General features: G+C 41.5%; 1 protein-coding gene across 3 annotated transcripts in view; it reads left to right on the top strand.

The window, feature by feature from the left end:
- The window catches only part of PCNX2 (pecanex 2), a 344,351-nt gene that overhangs the window by 137,910 nt on the left and 186,981 nt on the right, over positions 1-19,460 (top strand). For all 3 annotated transcript variants that reach the window (XM_066383295.1, XM_066383286.1, XM_066383277.1), the window contains 2 exons: positions 6,809-6,918; positions 8,049-8,145. In XM_066383295.1, coding sequence (XP_066239392.1) covers positions 6,809-6,918; positions 8,049-8,145 — 207 coding nt within the window. The remainder of the gene's footprint in view (positions 1-6,808; positions 6,919-8,048; positions 8,146-19,460) is intronic.

Genomic DNA, 19,460 nt, shown 5'->3' with positions numbered 1-19,460 from the left:
AAGGTGTTCTTTAAAGTTTTGTGTTCAATGAGGCCCTGGCCGGTTGGCTCAGTGGTCGGCCTGATGTGCAGGAGTCCCAGGTTCGATTCCTGGCCAGGGCACACAGGAGAAGCGCCCATCTGCTTCTCCACCCCTCCCCCTCTCCTTTCTCTCTGTCTCTATCTTCCCCTCCCGCAGCCGAGGCTCCATTGGAGCAAAGATGGCCCGGGCACTGAGGATGGCTCTCATGCAGGGGTCCCCAAACTTTTTACACAGGGGGCCAGTTCACTGTCCCTCAGACCATTGGAGGGCTGCCACATACAGTGCTCCTCTCACTGACCACCAATGAAAGAGGTGCCCCTTCTGGAAGTGTGGCGGGGGCCGGATAAATGGCCTCAGGGGGCCGCATGCGGCCTGTGGGTCGTAGTTTGGGGATGCCTGACTGCCTCAGGCACTAGAATGGCTCTGGTTGCAACAGAGCAATGCCCCAGATGGGCATGCCGGTTGGATCCCGGTCGGGTGCATGCTGGAGTCTGTCTGACAGCCTCCCCGTTTCCAACTTCAGAAAAATACAAAAAAAACCCCAAAAACTAAAGTTTTGTGTTCAATGAATACAGGTAACTGAGAAAAAGACTATGACAAGGAAAGTAAATGTCAATAGTTTTTCAAAAATATACATATTTATGTGTGTATATCTGTATTTATCTATGTCGATATAGAAAAGTTTGGATGAATGGTACCTGTCAGTCTCTCTTGCTAGCTACTGACCTCGTTTTTCTCCAGGACCTGTTCCTAAAAGTAAACTATTTTCTTGAATCATAAACATAGGGTGTTTGTCACCAAAATGACAAAGAATATGAAATAAGAGATGTCTACTTTTAGTAAATGGAAAGGCTTATTTGTCATAATTGTTAAAGTGATCATCATTTATTTACTAAACACCTAATGACTACCTACTATGAATTGGACTGGGCGCTGAGCCCTGGGGTCCCCTGAGGGTATCAGGGTCTGTGAGGGACAAGCACCAGGGGCTGGGCTAGTCCTCAGCATGCTCAGTGCATGCTCACAAGTTCTGGTCATGTGATGACCCAGGCTCTCTGCAGATTACAGGCAGAGCGCCCAGTGCAAGGACTAGGAGACATCTGACTCACTACATTTCTGGCACTTTAAGAACACAGAGCTCCTTGTACTTAAAGATGAGACTCATGTCAAAAATAGACCTAGAAATGAGAATTAGATGAGAGTCAAAGTGATAAGATCTAGTTCTTATTTTAGGAGGTGTGAAAACTTGGATTTCGGAAATGCCCTTATGTCTAATGGACTAAGAAACATTGATTCATTTTTTCTTAGAAAGTGTGTGAACCTGTTAAGGGCACAGCAATGTGAGAATTTGGTGTGTTTGCATTCACTTCATAACCAAACCAGCAGTTCATCCACAGATGCACAGATCCCATTGTTAGAGATGTCTAAAAAAAAAAAAAAAAGATGTCTAAAGTTTCTAAGGGGGAGAAAAAGGATGCTGAAACTAAGATTCTCTTTAGAGAGTGCTTTTATTCAAAGCTGAACTTCCCTGTGCCTTCTCAAGAGAATCCCCAGATGCATTTGAAAGCTACAGCAGAATTGCAGGATGATTAGACACTTTTATTTCTACCCCTTAAAAATATTTCAGAACCTGTGGGAGCTTTACGAATCCAGCACTCATCAATCCCTATCATTTCTAATTCAGGCACCCATGAGACAGTCTCAAAGCAGTTAGGGATGTTAATCTTGAAGCTGAGTGTCTCCTGATATATACTTCATTATTGACGGGTGAGAGATTGTTTAAAACCTAACTCCCTCTAATATATATATATATATATATATATATATATATATATATATATATATATATATATATATATATTGCTTTTGTGTGTCTGTGTGCATATGTGTGTATGGGAGTATAATAAATCAATTGTATATATAAAATAAAATGAACCCTTTGAGCAGTATGAATGTTCATGTATGTCCTCGTGCCTCCTGACCATCCAGATTATGATGGTACATGTGTAAGGCAACATTAAAAAAAAGGCAATTGTATATTTTTCTTGTTTCCATAAATTGGTTATCAAACAAATATGATTTTAAGTTAATAAAACTGGAACTAATTTTATTTTTTGAAAAAAAAAACTCACTCCTGGGGGTCAGTGAGCATGAAAAAAACTCACTATTCAGTGGGTTAAAGACTAATATCTTTATGTTTAAAATATGAAAGCTTGGTTTAATAACCCACTGCGAGTGTCAGGCAGTCTTATCCTCTTTCTGCTTCTCTCTGTAGCAACGGTGCTGTGGGAGCAACACGCCGACTCCTTCAGTAACAGCCAAGCGCTTTGGATGGTTTTCTCTCAAAAGCTCCCGTTAAATCTTTTGTTCTCTTCCTCCCCAAATGCCAGTTTTCCCTTCTTTATCCCCAAATAAAAATGAAAATAAAAGCATCCTCAAATGCATCTTTTTTTCTTCCTCTGTCTTTGAGTCCTTCTAGAAGAAGCTTGGCTTTGGGGGGCTCCCAATGCCTTAGAAAGCCCTAGTGGGTCTCACTGTTGTTCTTCATGGTTGCCCTCTGTGAATGGGGCTGGAGGGGACTATAGGGTGTGGGGCAGGCCCTAGAGGCAGAAGCCAACTGAACAGAACAGCCCAGAGAGTAATCGCGAGAATAAGGAGAAAGGAATACAAAATGGGGCACCTGCACCCCAAATCTTAACTCTGTGAAATGATTCTGAGTGGTTTCTTTCTTGTTTAGTTGTGGGTAGAGGCGTGTAAATTGTGGAGCTGTTCAAATAGTGGAGCTGTTCCATAGTAATATGTCATAAAAGTGTGAGAAAAGCTCTGAGCAAGAGTCTCTTCTTTCTCTTCCAGGGAGCTGAGATCTTAATTCTGCAAGAAAATATTCGTGTTTTAAAATAATTTGGGAAAAGAAATGCTCTTTTCCTAATTGTAACTTTATTGAATCATCAAGGTTTGAAAGCTCTTCCTGAAGTCACATTCAGATTCCACTGTTGATGTTGAAACCTGTTTCCTTCTGTTTGATCTTCAGAGTTTATGGCACCCAGCTGCCTTCCTTCCCAGGGCAGAAAGTTATGAGATGATAAGCCATACAGTTCATTTCCCTTCCATCTATTTTTTTCAAGCTTATTTTCCACTTTTTTTTATCTAGTTCTACAAACTTCATATCTCTTTAAGAGATGCACCATTAAAATTACACACAGCTGTACCCGCCCTGCAGCATAACCAGGCTCAGGCTTGAAGCATCACGTCCTTCCATGACTTGGAGTATGCTCTCCCACATTCATTGATATTCACCTTGGCAACCCCACTCCTAACTTGGTCTTCCATGAAACTTCCCCTGGGCTCCTCCCACATAACTTCTTCCTCTGGGCCGTCACTATACCATGTGTTACAACAGACATCAAAACAGACAGTTATCTGCCATGATGTCTCTAGCACTATTGAATCGGAGATGAACAGGTAAATGAAACTGGAAACGTCCAATTTACAGTGGTTATTCCAAACATACCAACTCTTATTGTGTGAGAAGTGGGGAGATGCTCACATGTTTTGCACGGTTAGCAGTACAAACATTTGGGGTACTAGAGTCTATCTACAGTGCGGGAACTGTGGCTTGGTCCTAGTCTCAGCATTGTCTCAGCATCCTGAGTAAGTCTTTCCCACTCCTTTCAAGTAAGTGTCTTCTTCCTTGATCAGTAATTTCAAGGGATTAGGCTAGCTCAGCTTTGAGATTTCTTTCAAATCTAAAATAATCTTTCCTGACATGACATGGTTTTGCAGATTGTGGCATTTGGCACATGAAAGAAGAACTCATGTTGATATCCAAGAAGTTCTTCCTAGTCTTGCTTCCTTGAGAAACTGCCTTCTAATTTCTCTATGAATCACTGTATCTGTTTAAAAAAATAAACAAAATTAAGAACTTGGGGAGCTTTTTAGTAGACAACCTAGAAAATCCAGGTTTACAACCTGTCATAACTCAAGTCAGCCCAGGTTATTTCTTTGGAGGTTGGTGGTTGAGCTAGGACACAGGCAGACCAGCACCAGGACTATGCTCTGTGCCCCCTTCAGCCCTTCTTAGAGGAGCAAGTATGTCATTCTGGTGTCTTTTTGCTTTGACATTGTTAAAGGAATAATTTATGCCTCCTGTCCTGCCTCTGTGGCCAAACTGCCAGTCATTCATGCCTAACAGTTTATCCTGAAGCCATTGGTTATGCTTAAAAGAAATTACGTGTGGAAGAATGAATATAGACTTTTGCTGATATAGGACACACACCAGAAAGAATGCACAGGCTTAAAATAATAAATCAGAATTATCCCTAATAAGATAAGCCTGTTTAGTTTATGTAGCTCAGGATAATGATAACACTTCTTGGCAAAGTCAGAGTCATGATATGTAAAGATTTCCTGTTTCCCTATTTTTTGTCTGTGGCATAGAAACAGCAGAATATATGGAATCTCAAAAAATTGTTCTTCCTTTGCCTCCTAGAGAGGGAGCATTCCTAAAGTTGATTCTGATTTTTTCAGGGAATGTGATTTTACTGAAATCCTTAGTCCCCTCCTTTGGCTGCTGTAATCTGAATGTTTGTTCCCCCCATCCCCAATTCATATGTTGACATCCTAACTGCAGAGGTGATGGTATTGGTGGGGGGTGCTTTGGGAGGTGATCAGGTAATGAGGATGTAGCCCTCGTAATTGGGATTTATGTTCTTGCCCCTTCCACTATGTAAGGACACTGTGAAAAGAAAGCCAGCCATCAGTGAACTGGACAATGGGGGTCTCACCAGACACCAAATCTGTTGGCACCTTGATCTTGGACTTCCCAGCTTCCCACACTTTGAGCAGTAAACCCCTACTATATATGAGCTGCCCAGACTGTGGTAGCTTATTACTGCAGCCCAGATGGACTGCAGCAATGTCTTAGTAAAGCATATAGTAGTAGCACACATTTGTCAACCATTTCATACTGGCTATTCCACTAACTATTTGTCACACAGTTTTTCATATAATACTTACAACAGGCCTATGGAGTATGACTTTTAAATTATCTTAGATAAGGAAATTGAGGCTTATTAGTTTGCCCAGTATCTTAGGGCAAGTACTCAGCAGAGGTGGGACTGAAGCTGGCAGTCCTAGCCAGAGCCATGCTTTAAACTACTGCTCTGCCCAAGGAAAAACCAACGTTCTGTGTGCTTGTGGCCACGGAAACACAATAGCCCATGTCGCTGTCCGTCTCCAGTGTTCACTGTATCATAAGGAGCTATCACTAGGACCCAGTGCACCTGCTATGGACATATTGAGTAAATGCCTTTCAGGGCCCAGCCTCCACACAGTGTCCAGAATCCATGGCAGTAATAGAGACGGGTCCCTGCTGCCACCCATGGAGGAGCAGGTATGAATCAGATAGTCACTCGTGCAGATATGTAACCACAGGCCAAGACAGATGCTGGGAAGTAGGAGGAAGGTGACAGCATCACTATTCTAACTCCACTTGTTTATTTAGTATTTTTACCACCCACTCCCTTATCTAGCAATTGCTATTTTAGTGGGTAAGGAGGGAGGGTCTCTCAATACTAAAGAGGTGAGCTATGCACTCGTATGTGCGGTGAAGAGAGTTAATTATGTAGAGAGTAAATGCGAGGGAATTATGTAAGGGGTGCTGGGCAAATAAAAGTAGGTAAACAAGTATTTAAATATATTTAGCCTGGCTTCAATGTATTGTGTGTGAAGAGCATCCATCAAGGATACTCTTTCAATTAATAAAAACGAACACTGACATACTATATAGTGTGCAAGACTGTCTCAGATCTTATTAAGTCATTAACGTAATTCTTCAAGAAAGGTGTTATTGTCACCTTTTTATAGATGAGGAAGCCAAACCATTGAGAAATTAAGAGTGCTGTCCATAGAATCATTCCTGTCAGGAAGTGATGAACCTGGAATCAGCTCCTGCCAAGGCTTGTCCCATTGACCTTTTCTCTGTGTCATACAGTGGCTATTATTTCTAAGGTCAAGGTTACTTCTCATTGTGATTTTTTCCCCCCAGCATTTGCATCTTTATGGCTGCCAGAAAATTATAGATTAAAATCAGCAAACACAGAGGAATTAATGAAAGGAAATAGAATTTAGCATGTTTTTTTTTCTTTTGGATTTTTTTCTCTTTTCTTGTATTTTTGTACCAGCCAAGTCAGAAATAAAGGAGAGAAACACTTGGTGGTGGCCAGGGCAGTGTGAGGGAGCATGTGTGAGGGTGTGTGAGGGTGGAGGTGAAGGTGGACAGCCCCAATGACCCACAGCACCTGCAGAACGCGCCCCCCCCTTTCCAGAAGGCCCGCAGGGGAAGGACTGCATTCTCCTGCGTTTGTCTGTGTGGGCTCCACCAACACGCCTCTGCTTCCTGCTCTGTGAGCACCTGGCACCTGGCACCTCCCTGTCACATCACCATCCTGCCTTGTGTAACTACTACAGTATCTATGCTTCACAGGTGTGCTCCTTGGTGCTGGACACATAGCAGGGACCCAGTACATCCTCCTGGGGGGTCAGTGAGCCGGTACCAAGTAGGGGGATTTCTTATACTGGCCACTGAGGCATGGGTAGAAGTGGAGTGGAACTGACAGGCCATCATGTGACCATCAGGTGCCGGTACACCCACTGGCAAGAGTTATTAGAGGACACCATGTCTATCCAGGGAGACTTGGGGGACGCAAGCCTAAGGGTTTTGTAGAGAGCCACCCTGCCACTCTGCACCCAGCATTGCATGACCAGCTTTCTGCTGTCTTTTCTGCAGGAACCGTGGAGCACACAGCACATCCCTGCACTGTTCTCCGCCTTCTGTGGCCTCTTGGTCTCGCTCTCCTACCATCTAAGCAGGCAGAATAGCGACCCTTCGACGTTCCTGTGAGTAACACACACAGAGCTGTAACACACCCATGTAACACACACACACACACACACACACACACACACACACTGTGCATGGGTTCCTGCTGCCTTGCTCTCTTGCCAAGTTGGGCATGGCTGTTCAGTGCCAATGTGGTTGGACTCTTCCTAGCTGGTCCTGGGCAAAGGTAGGCGAAATTCAGGTTGACCAGAAACTCATGAGCTTCCAGTGAACGTTTCAGCTTTGCCCTGTGCTTTGGAGGAAAGTGACAATGCAGGGACCACAGAGGGCTGCAGCTGAGTGCTGCTCTGCCTCCCTGTGGGCGAGTTGTCTGAGAAGCCCACCCTCAGCAAGGACCCTCTGTGCACCCACTAAGGGGCACTGCAGCCTTTATTCCAAGGGTCATGCTGGCGATACTGGGCTGGCACCTCTGAAAGAGAAGGCTTTGTTCTTTTGCTTTTTGTTCTCAGTACAATCAGCACCCTCTGGGTCTAAAGGGAAGTTTGCACCCAAGGTTTAATAATAATACTTAGTCATTGAAAATATGCTTTCTATCTTTACCTTAATTCAATTTTTAAATATTTTATAAACATGCACTTTGGAACTAAAAACCCTTCATTTCTAGTCTAGTGCCAGACTTCCATGTATCAGAACATCAGTCACCATGTAATTTGTCCAGACTTGGGGAAGACTTTGATATAGATAGCCATGACTGTTTGAGGACCAGAGAGATCATAATTTTAGGCTGTCAGGTGCAGCAAATTGAAAGGCATGGAAAAATCAGGAAACATTAAATACAGTTATCACAACTTTTCATGTCAGGTACCTGACTGAAATGCTGAGTTCTGCTGAGCTCTGTTGTGAGGGTGAAACCCATGGGGCAGGTAAGAGCAAGTCCCCTGAGCTTCAGCTGTTGGTAGGTGAGCACCTGCACCCTGAGGCACTCTATGCCTCAATTAGGATAGAATATGGAAATGCACACATCATCTTTGTGATCACTTGAAGACCTGCCTTTTTGTACTATTATTATGTAGTAGAGATTTGTTTTGTCATTGTGAGTGTAAAGCCTAAGGCAAGGTTGTTTACCTCAGACATTATAATAGGCACAAATTTAAACAAGTGAAACCTGTTTGTTTTTCCATTTCAGGTCCTTTATTCAGTGCAGATTGTTTCCTAAATTTTTACATCAAAATCTGGAGGAGCTGGCTGCAGACCCTCTCCCCCAAAAGATGAAAGATTCTGTGGTGAGCCTTCGGTGTTGTATAACCTTTTGCTTGATGGGGCCTGGTTCGCAGTGGGGCTCCAGCTAGCCATGCTGGAGAATGACTAGTGCAGGAAGAGTGCCCTGTGTTGGCAGAAGCCTGGCATGTGAACTGTGGAACCACCTGCCAGGGTGCACCTTTTAGATCCTCTTGAAGATGGCCACTGTACGCAGGCCACAGGCACTGTGTAAGGTCAATAGTCGCGGCCATCATGGCCATTCATATGCAGGTTTCCATTAGATTTGGACAGAAGGCAAAGAGATAGTGGAGCCAAAAAATGGTGGGCTATTCCTTTATTAAAGTCTCTCACCGGCTGACAAGCACCACACAGGGAAAACACTCCACTCTGGTTCCATAACCAAGAGAATCTTCTCCAGTTTTTCCTAGAATCAAAGGCCCCACCAATCTCAGCAGAGCTCCCAAAAGCCCCTCGGCTGCTCTGGTTCCCAATATGCACATCTTCTCCCTTCTTTCTCTCTTTCCCTCTGCAAAACACTGGCAAGACAATGGCCCTTCCCAAGCAGGAAGGTAATTTTCAATTTCACAGATCCTATACCTGGAGCTGCCCAGTGCCATTTTTTAAAAGTAAGCAAACTTAAAAAATACAAATTTTACAAACTCATTTGCCCAACACACTGCATTGGCCCTCAGTCGGTGACAGTCTGCCTGGATATTCCAGTGAACCGCATTCAGTCAGCTCCGCCCACTGCTGGTGTTGTAAAGTACCCATTCCACAATTCCATGGGTTTTCGCAGAGACACCCAGTCCAGATAAGTTTTGAAGAGTTTTATTAAAGGAGGAAATATATTAAATATGCCAGCTGCATATATCTTACACAGGGCAGCAGTCCCAAATCGTGTGCATCTATAATAGTCTAGGGGCTGGTAATATACCCTTAATTATACATGGGCAGGGAAAAAGCCTAACATCACGGCATAAGCTTTTTTTTTTTTGTATTTTTCTGAAGCTGGAAACGGGGAGAGACAGTCAGACAGACTCCTGCATGCGCCCGACCGGGATCCACCTGGCACGCCCACCAGGGGTGACGCTCTGCCCACCAGGGGGCGATGCTCTGCCCCTCCGGGGCATAGCTCTGCTGCGACCAGAGCCACTCTAGCGCCTGGGGCAAAGGCCAAGGAGCCATCCCCAGCGCCCGGGCCATCTTTGCTCCAATGGAGCCTTGGCTGCGGGAGGGGAAGAGAGAGACAGAGAGGAAGGGGGGGGTGGAGAAGCAAATGGGCGCTTCTCCTATGTGCCCTGGCCGGGAATCGAACCCGGGTCCCCCACACGCCAGGCCGACGCTCTACCGCTGAGCCAACCGGCCAGGGCCACGGCATAAGCTTATAGACTTTGTTTTCACCTATACAGGTTTGGGAAAAGGATGAAGGGGGAATGGGACACAATTCATTAGCAAGTTTATAACATTTGTCTGTAGGGTTCATAAAAACATGTCTACACATTAAAACTTACAAGGTAACACAATGGTAAAAATGTTACTCTACATATTAAAAAGATATTCCTACATCTTCCAGTGTTCACCTGCCATTCCTTTGTTCAGAGATATATACTTAACTACACGCTTTCAAGAGGGGAGGGGTAGTTTCCATGGGGACAAATGCCTGTAAATGGCCAATCAATATAAGAAAAGGTTTAATTTAATCTTTCTCTTTCTGCACCTGGGGAGCTATTCACTCACTTCCTCACAGGTGTGGGGGGAGGTCAGAGAATCCAACTCTCCTTCCCCTCTGCATTTACAATACAATGCCATCAGCCATCCTGGTTTGATGCTAATTACACAAGTACAAAGATCATTTACAAAATCTCTCTGCATGCCTAGCTCAAATTAATAAAATGTTCTTTAAACTTCCTAAAATATTAATATTAATTCTATAACTTTTGATACCGTACAACATTGGCACCAAGCAGCAGGCAGGCCAGCATGAGTAGAAGCTTCCCAAACAAACACTCAGCCAAAGGGTATTACTGATATGCCCCACACTTCGTCCTCTCCCCAGGTTCTTGCCTCAGCCTTCTGCTGAGCACAGAACACTCTTTCTAGGTTCTTTTGGTTTAGTGTTGCCATCTTCACAGCCCTTATGAGGAGCCCTGGAGCTCTAGATTTATGTCTAGGATATTGGAGAAGGGTGCATCCATACTTGGAGGGAGGGAGGGGAGAAAGGGAGGGAGGGAGGAAAGGAGGAAGGAGAAAGGGGAGCCCAAGCAATGAAGGGGTGATGCTGTTTCTTTATTCACCAAGAAAATACCATGGGGGCTGTAAAGCCAGCAGCCAGGGCCAGGGCCACTATCACAGCCGCCTGGCCCATGCAGGTTCGCATTGGATTCGGACAGTCGGTAAAGAAACCATGGAGCCAAAAACTGGTGGGCCATAACCTTTAATCCTACCTTGCACCCGGTGGGCAAGTAAAAATACACACTGGGCTCCAAAACCCAGTCACACTCAGTGCTCACAAAGCCACTGACTTATCCGAGTTTCTTAGAATCAAAGGTTTCTAGCTCACCAACCTTATTCTCCTCAGTTCCCCATCTCCTTCCTTATCCCAGATACAAACTCTACACAGACTGGCATCTCACTCAGTACTCCGCCATCTTGGCTGCTTCTCCTGGCCTACTCCACGTGGCCTCCTTCCGCTGCTGGCTCTACTTTCTCTGCTCTCTCATGCTAACCTCAGGAACCAAGAGACCAAACTCTCATTCCGTCCCCATTTTATAGTGTAGAAATCCAAACCCTTAATCCAATATACAAAACAGGGAAGTCTCTAATACAAAGTCACCCTCTGAGGCATGATAGGATTGTACCACCCTACATCAAAAAGGGTAGGAAAGGCTTAATCCCAAAACCAAGCCCCAGGCTAAAGGATTCTGCCTGCCTTTAGCCCACCCCAACACACATTAATATCACCTGGGCGAAGGCCTCCTCCTGTTATCTTTAACAAAGTGAGCATAATACACTTTATCTGCCCAACAGGGGCCATTACAAACATCCTTTGAGCAGGGATACCCTTTTTGGCATCAACTTCCAAACATTAATACTTGGAAAGCAATGCTTATTGGTTATGTAATCTGCCATTTACTTGAGCATGGACCTTGGAACAGTGTGATGTCTTTGAACCACACTTTTTCTATGTTTTTTAGAAATGACATGAAAGTAAAAGGGGTTAATGGTATATAGGTGGCAGGCTTCTCCAGCCCCAGCCTTGTGTCATTGTCTTGGTCCCCACAGCATAGTAGGTGCTCAGTACATTACACTGAATGTAGATAAGTTAAATTGCTATCCACCATTTCAGGACAATGTGTGGGACTTAGAACCAACATGATAACATTTTTAAAAATTCATCTCCCTGTGCCTTTGAGCGTGGTCACAATTCAAACTAAAGCATTGGGACTTATTTGTCATCACAAGGGAACCAAAACACTAATCATTTGCTGTGAATAAGAGCATGGTCCATCAATTCTAAAGGCAGGGATATGTTTAAAGGGGTAATAGGTGAAGCAGCCAGGGCTGTTGAGATGGCAGTTTATAAAGAAGGAAGACATTTGATATTCAAACATCCTGTGTTGAGAGACGCTCAGGTACAAGGCCAAACCAGCATTCCCAGATCAAGATCCATGAACGCTACTTAGTGGCCCAAAATCTACCCAAAAGTTTTTTCATGGATAGCTGAGAAAAACTATCTCCCCTAAATGTTCCTTCATTTCATGACTGATGAAGGTGCTTTCTGATTTATTATAGTAAAAATAATGTGTGGATTACAATGTAATGCGACAAGAAATTTGCCTGGCAGAAGCTTGATAGCACTTCATTAGTATAATGAGATGTGCAGGGGTAGGTGTTGCCTTTCTCAAACTCATACACTTTGAAATGCTTTGTACAAGGTAGAGCACATCCTTGTAGGAAATTTAATATGATGTATATTCTCTGAAGTCTTCTGGTCTAATTATAATATTTTAATGGGACTACCAGAGTCATATTGTACAGTTTGATGCATAATACTCTTTGTGTCATAGTATAAGTATAAACTTTCCTACCTATCTCTCTCTGATTCTGTTTCTCTGCGTCTTTCTCTGGCTATCTTATTCTCTCCAGATAGTGGGAATGATTTTAACAAGTAGCATCGGAAATGAAGAAAACTATAGCAGTCTATTAAAATGTAAATGAAATTATGAATGAGTGGTGACAAGTAGACATAATCTGATTTGGGGGTAGGACAGCTAAGATTTATGAACTGCCATTTCTTCCTAATAAACTTATAGTTTTAATATAGTTCAAAACAATGCCAAAGGAATTTTATTTGTAAATGATTCTGAGGTTCATTTTAAAAAATAGCAGTTAATAGCTTTAAAAAATCAGAAAAAGAATAATAATAAATAGGAACTTAGCACTTTGAGATATAATAGTATATTATGAAGACTGAGTAATAAAAAAAGAAAGATTCATCCAAGATTAGAGAATGAGATTAGTGAATCAGTAAAACACAGAATGAAAGATTATTTATGTGAATGTATTATATAAAACTTAAACATCACAATCAGGAGTTGACTATTCAGTGTGAGGTGTGGAGATAATTGCTTAGCAGTGGGTGGGAAAGGGACTTCCATGTGCTTGTCCCTCACCAGACACCAGAGTGAGAGAAAGACAGGAAGAGGGAGTGCAAATGAGACTTTCTGTCTCTGATATTACTGCAGGCTGAATTATTACAACCAAACATTCTGATGATTAAAAATTCTAAGTAAAATATTAAAAAATTCTTACATGTGATGAAATATTGACAGAATAATAAGGAATCATCAGGTTATAATTTGAGTGAACAAGGAGACCTGGAAGAAGCGGAGTAGGAAGCTACTTTTAACTCAAGGGCTTCTGTCCAAGGGGACCTTGACCCTCAGCCTTCAGCTCTCAGACTGGAGGGAGGAGAAGGTACAGCCCAGGCCTGTACCTCACGCACAGTGAGGGTGCAGTGTCTAGTGCTATAGCCCTCCATGCTTCAGCTGGGGCACTCAGGGAGGGTAAACCAGAAGAAATCGGCTTCACACTGTATTAGGAGGATGCAAGCAAACTTCCTCAGTGTTAAGCATCAAAACAACAAAATCCTCAAGGTGTTGTAGCTTTCCATGGGTTTACATATAACTTATATTATCTGGATGGCACAGAACTCCTCAGTTTACGAGTACAGGTAGTCCTCGGGTTACGACACAGTCCTGTTCCTATGGCACAGTCCCATTCCTACAACAGTGATGTAACCTGAATTTTGGTGTAAGTCAAAACAAACTCTAGCCTAAGTCACTTTCCTATCCTAACACAGTTGTAAAATAATCTAAAACATAAAAACATATCTAAGCCACAGAAAAAGGAAAAGAACATAAATGTACTGGACACTGTGTCACATATTTTTCCTCCACTTACAACCAAACTAGTTTGCCCACATAGTCCATAAGTATGACACTAATGGTGTAAGCCAAAACAATCACATCTTAATTTTTTAAAGTTTTTATGGGAGTGAGCATCGTAAACTCAATATGTATAATATATTGAGACTGCCGTAACCTGAGGACCCCTGTATAGTTTAAAGTGGCCTCCTAACTGGAAACACCTCATGGCAGAAATCATTATGAATCCTCTATAGAGGACTCCTTCTTCCTAGGCCTCCACATATTCCCAAAGCCAATTTTCTAAGGGGAATAAGAAGCTTATGATAGAAATTTAAAACTATATAAGGAAACAAGGAGCCAGCAGAAACAGAGCTGCAAATACTGAAGGTATTGGAAACATCAGACACATATTTTAGAGCAACTATCTCTACTGTGTTTAAATAAATAAAAATCTTAAAAATGTATAGATAGTAGAAAATGTTTAAAACAATCCAGCGTGTTTGAAAAATCAAGTAGGTCTTCTAAATAAAAACCAAACAAAAAAAAAGAAGCAATTGTAGTTAAACAAACAAACAAACGCACATGGGAGATTAGACACCTCTGAAGAGAGAATTAGTGAACTGAAAGATAAAGACAGAAGGAAATATCCAGGCTTCATCACTCATAGACAAAAAAATAAATAAAAAAGAAATATGGAAGAGCTAAAGAAATGAGAAGGACAGAGTAAGAGATCTAATATATATCTAATCAGAATTCCAGAAAACCAGGGAGAAATCGGAGCATTATCAACATTTGATGAAATAATATCTGAGAATTTGCCAAATTGATGAAAAACATTGATGTAGAAACTTAAAAATACCAGTGAATAACAAGTGGGGTAAATTAAAGAATAAATCACCCATGCTGGTCCAGCCGTGGTGATGCTGAAGTACACTGAAGACAAAGACCATCTTACAGCGGTTCAATAAAATGAACAGATCACATCCAAATGACTTGTAGGAACCTGAAGACAGTTGTTTGGTATACATATTTAATATTCTGTAAAGAAAGGAACTGACAGGCTAGGGTCTATGTCCAGTAAAATATCTTTCAAGAAAGAGGGCACAATTGCCTGGCCTTGGTGACACAGTGGATAAAGCATCGACCTGGAATGCTGAGGTCGCAGATTCAAATCCTGAACTTGCCTGGTCAAGTTACGTACGACAAGCAACCAATAAACCACCAAAGTGAAGCAACGTTAGGATAGTTGACAAGTATCCTCCACAGAGAACATAAGTGTTTATGATTGGACAACCATTTACAAGGGCATTTTTGGGTTGTGGACAAGCTGATTTTTTGAAGCAGTTGGTGGTTACTAGGGCATTTACTTTTTAATTGTTCTTTAAATTGTACATAATGTATTTTATGCACTTTTCAGGAAAGAGTATGAAATAAAATCAAATGTTTATTCAGTTCTAGAGAGAGAATGATTCTCCAGACTTGAAATCTATAAAGCATAACCAAATAACACACACACAAGTTAGATCTGAATACATAAAACTTTTAAACTTCTGTATATAAAATAAAAGCAATAAAATTTGAATAATTTATTAAAATATTTTGTTGCAAAATTGACAAAAGCTAAATATGAAACTAACAATTTATGTAATTTAATTTTAAAACTATAAACAAATAATACATATATTAATATATATTTAATTTAGGAACCAAATATTTAGTATGTAAACATACGATATATATCTCTACTTTTTGTAAATAAAGAAATGTAAATTAAAATAGGATGGCAGGCCCTGGCCGGTTGGCTCAGTGGTAGAGCGTCGACCTGGCGTGCAGAAGTCCCGGGTTCGATTCCCAGCCAGGGCACACAGGAGAAGCGCCCATCTGCTTCTCCACCCCTCCCCCTCTCCTTCCTCTCTGTCTCTCTTTCCCTCCTGCAGCCGAGGCTCCATTGGAGCAAAGATGGCCCAGGCGCTGGGGATGGCTCCTTGGCCTCTGCCCCAGGTGCTAGAGTGGCTCTGGTTGCAGCAGAGCGATGCACTGGAGGGGCAGAGCATCGCCCCCTGGTGGGCAGAGAGTCGCCCCCTGGTGGGCGTGCCGGGTGGATCCTGGTCGGGCGCATGCGGGAGTCTGTCTGACTGTCTCTCCCGGTTTCTAGCTTCAGAAAAATACAAATAAATAAATAAATAAAAATAAAATAGGATGGCATTTTTCATTTGACTCTATTAACAGGATAAATTAATGATACTGTTAACTGTGACAAGGTGAGATCTCTTAGACATTGTGTAAATTATTACGATCATTTGGAAAAGCATAATTTATCAAGGATCATAAAATATATATAACACTATGAAATAGTAAATCTATTTGTCAGTTTTTCTAAAGAATTAATTCAGAATATGAAAAAAGATTTAGGTGCTTTAAAGAGAAATGATCAAGCATAATTCATCGTAGTAAGAAATGGACAGCAACCCATCATCCAGCAGTTGGGACGTGAGCACTCACTGCAGCTCATTCGGCTCCCTCACTACCTGAGCTTTAGGAGCGTCTACCATGGCACTGTTTGTATACATGTGTGTATATGTGGATGGCACAAGATGACAAATTATTCAGCCATTAAATAACTTCGTAAGTTTATACAATAATATATACATAATTATAAAAATTCTTACAAAAGAAAGTACTGCTGAAAAAAGTAGAAATTATTTACATACCAGCAATAGGCATTTATAAATATGCATAAAAACCCACACACACCTGATTACAACTAGAGGCATGGGTCAGCACTCACAAGCAAAACTATTGGCAAAGAAAACACACAGATGCAAATACTGCTGGTGTCAGGATGTAATGATTATGAATGATGTGTCCCCTTCTCTGTGTTCTAGAGTATGGCAGCATAATGACGTTAAATGGAAACGTTAATTAATTATAAAAATGGCAGAGACCTTCTAAATTTGCATTTTGCTTAGATTTTTTTGTACTGTCATTTTTGTAAGATGTAGAATTGTATGATTTACTTGTAAGACAGGATATTTATTGAAATGAAACAAATTCTAAAACTCTTGTTTAAATAAGTAATTCACTGGAGTCATAGATTTTATAGCCTTCAAGCATGTAAAGGAAGAGGGAAGTAGAGCAGTTATTCTTTTGTATAATAAAACAGAAACTAAAGAAAAACCCACCCTCAGCAATGCACATGCAAACACCTCCTTTATTCTCTTCTGTTGTTCTAGATGTCTATTTTGTGCCAATAACTATCAGTACCTGATTATTGTATCTTTGTAATAAGCCTTGAAATCAGATACTGTATGTTCTCCTTTTTTAAGTTGAATATATCTTGTAGAAACAGATGTATACATTTAAGTAAGCAAAAAAGTTATATAACAAGAAAACCAGTAAAAATTACCACCTTTTGATGTGTTAACAGCCACTTCTACTGGACACAGCAACAACCTCTGAGGTCCAGGTATCTTTCAAGGTTCCTTTGAAAAAATGCTTTCAAGAATAAAATTTCTGGAGCAGATAGTAGCTACTTTTTGGTGGCTGTAAAAGAGAGAACCATTTTCAGTTTGTTTTGCTGATGTTACTTTCACTAATGTTAGGCGTGGTCTGTATTTTCATTAAATAGGACCAAGAATGAAGAGCTGAATAATTACCATTTATTTTATAATTACATCTATTTTGGTAAAGAATTCGTTCAAAACTTTGCCCATGTATAGCTGGGAAGAGGGGTCAGGGGAGTTGTTTAACTTATTTTGTAAAGTTCTATGTCCTTTGTTGCATAGATGTTTTGCAAATATTTTTTCACATCTTCGGCTTGCCTTTTTATTCTATAACACTATCTTTTGAACAGCAAAAGTTTTAAATTTTCATGAAGTCCAACTTAATAACTTTTCTTTTATCATGCTAGCTTTTAGTGTCCTATTCAAGAAAGCTTTGCTAAAACCGAGGTCAGTAAGATCTTTCCTTATGTTTTCTTTGAGAAATTTGATAGTTTACATTAAGTTTATGATGTGCATTAATATTTGTATGGGATGTGAAATGTCAAGTTATTTTGGGTTTTTTTAATAGATTGCTGTTTAGTTGTCCCAACAACAGTTGTTGATCAAAGTACCCTGACCCTCATATAGAGCAAAGGTGTCCTTTCTCCTTGACACTTATTTAAAATCAGTTGACCATATATGTGTTGGTCTCTTCCTAGACCTTTTTACTGTTCTTTCTTTTAGGTGAATCTTTTGTGCCTGTACCAACAGTACCTGTTTACTATAGTTTTGTAACAAGCCTTGAAATCAGACATTATAAAATGTCAAATCTGTCCTGCTCCAAAGAAATAATTAAATGTATAAGAAGTTTCTGGTTGTTTCCATGTCCTGGCCACTGTGAACAATGCTGCAATGAACATGGGGCTGCATGTGTCTTTACGTATCAATGTTTCTGAGTTTTGGGGGTATATACCCAGTAGAGGGATTGCTAGGTCATAAGGTAGTTCTATTTGCAGTTTTTTTTTTTTGAGGAACCACCATACTTTCTTCCATAATGGTTGTACTACTTTACATTCCCACCAACAGTGTATGAGGGTTCCTTTTTCTCCACAGCCTCTCCAACATTTGCTATTACCTGTCTTGTTAATAATAGCTAATAAGCCCGTCAATAGACGACTGGATAAAGAAGATGTGGCACATATACACTATGGAATACTACTCAGCCATAAGAAATGATGACATCGGATCATTTACAGCAAAATGGTGGGATCTTGATAACATTATACGAAGTGAAATAAGTAAATCAGAAAAAAACAGGAACTGCATTATTCCATAAGTAGGTGGGACATAAAAGTGAAACTAAGAGACATTGATAAGAGTGTGGTGGTTACGGGGGGAGGGGGGAAAGGGAGAGGGAAAGGGGGAGGGGGAGGGGCACAAAGAAAACTAGATAGAAGGTGACAGAGGACAATCTGACTTTGGGTGATGGGTATGCAACATAATTGAAAGACAAGATAACCTGGACTTGTTGATCTTTGAATATATGTATCCTGATTTATTGATGTTGCCCCATTAAAAAAATAAAATTATAATTAAAAAAAAAAAAAGAAGTTTCTGTTTCGCATAACCAGGCAGTCTGCATGTTAAAATCAAAGCCACCTAGAGGCAGAAAAAGCCCAATAGAGATCAGGGGAACTACCAGCTTTTAGAATACACCCTTAAAGGCTCCAACGCCCCAAAGGGGTCTCATAGGATGCCATCTGGGTCCTGCTTCAATAGTGGAAAGGAAGGTCATTGAGCTAAAGCCTGCCAGGCTTACACGCCTCTGCTGTGAGGAAACAGGGACACTGGAAGGTGGGCTTCCCCCTCGCTCCTCTAAGGGAGGGTTCAGTCTCTTCCAGCCCTGCTCCAGCCACCTATGACCTAACCTTGCCCAGAAAGCTGGGGTTTGCCACTGAAGGCTGAAGGTGCCCAGGGCCGTCGGCCCCATCTACGACACTGTGGACGAGCCTAGGGTATTTCTTCCAAGAAGCAGGTAAACTGATCTCATTTGCACAAGGGCCACTTAACTATGTCTCGCCTGAATAGTCAGGTTTTTTATTCTTCCCTCAAAGATCTCTGTTGTGGGTGTTGATAGTCCTATTTTCTGCTGCTTTGCTTAGTATATAGTGTTTCCTTTATCCCTCCTACCTCAATGCCCCACTCATATTTCAGGCTGGGACCTACTCCTAATTTAGAGCTCTCTATCCTCCTTTTGCCAACTTGTATTATGAATTTACCTTTGCCACCCAGCTTAGTGTATCCCAAGGTTCTCTTTACCAGGCCACAGTTACAGAGTTCCAGGGAAAAGCAACCTGGTCTCAACTCTCCAGGCAGAGGAGAACAGAAGCTCCATATCCACGCATGCTGCAAATGGCTTTTTCCAGT

The sequence above is a fragment of the Saccopteryx leptura genome, chromosome 1, assembly GCF_036850995.1.
Source record: "Saccopteryx leptura isolate mSacLep1 chromosome 1, mSacLep1_pri_phased_curated, whole genome shotgun sequence".
Lineage (NCBI taxonomy): Eukaryota > Metazoa > Chordata > Mammalia > Chiroptera > Emballonuridae > Saccopteryx > Saccopteryx leptura.
Note: the sequence above shows the minus strand (reverse complement) of the source record. Positions and strands in the feature narration are given on the sequence as shown.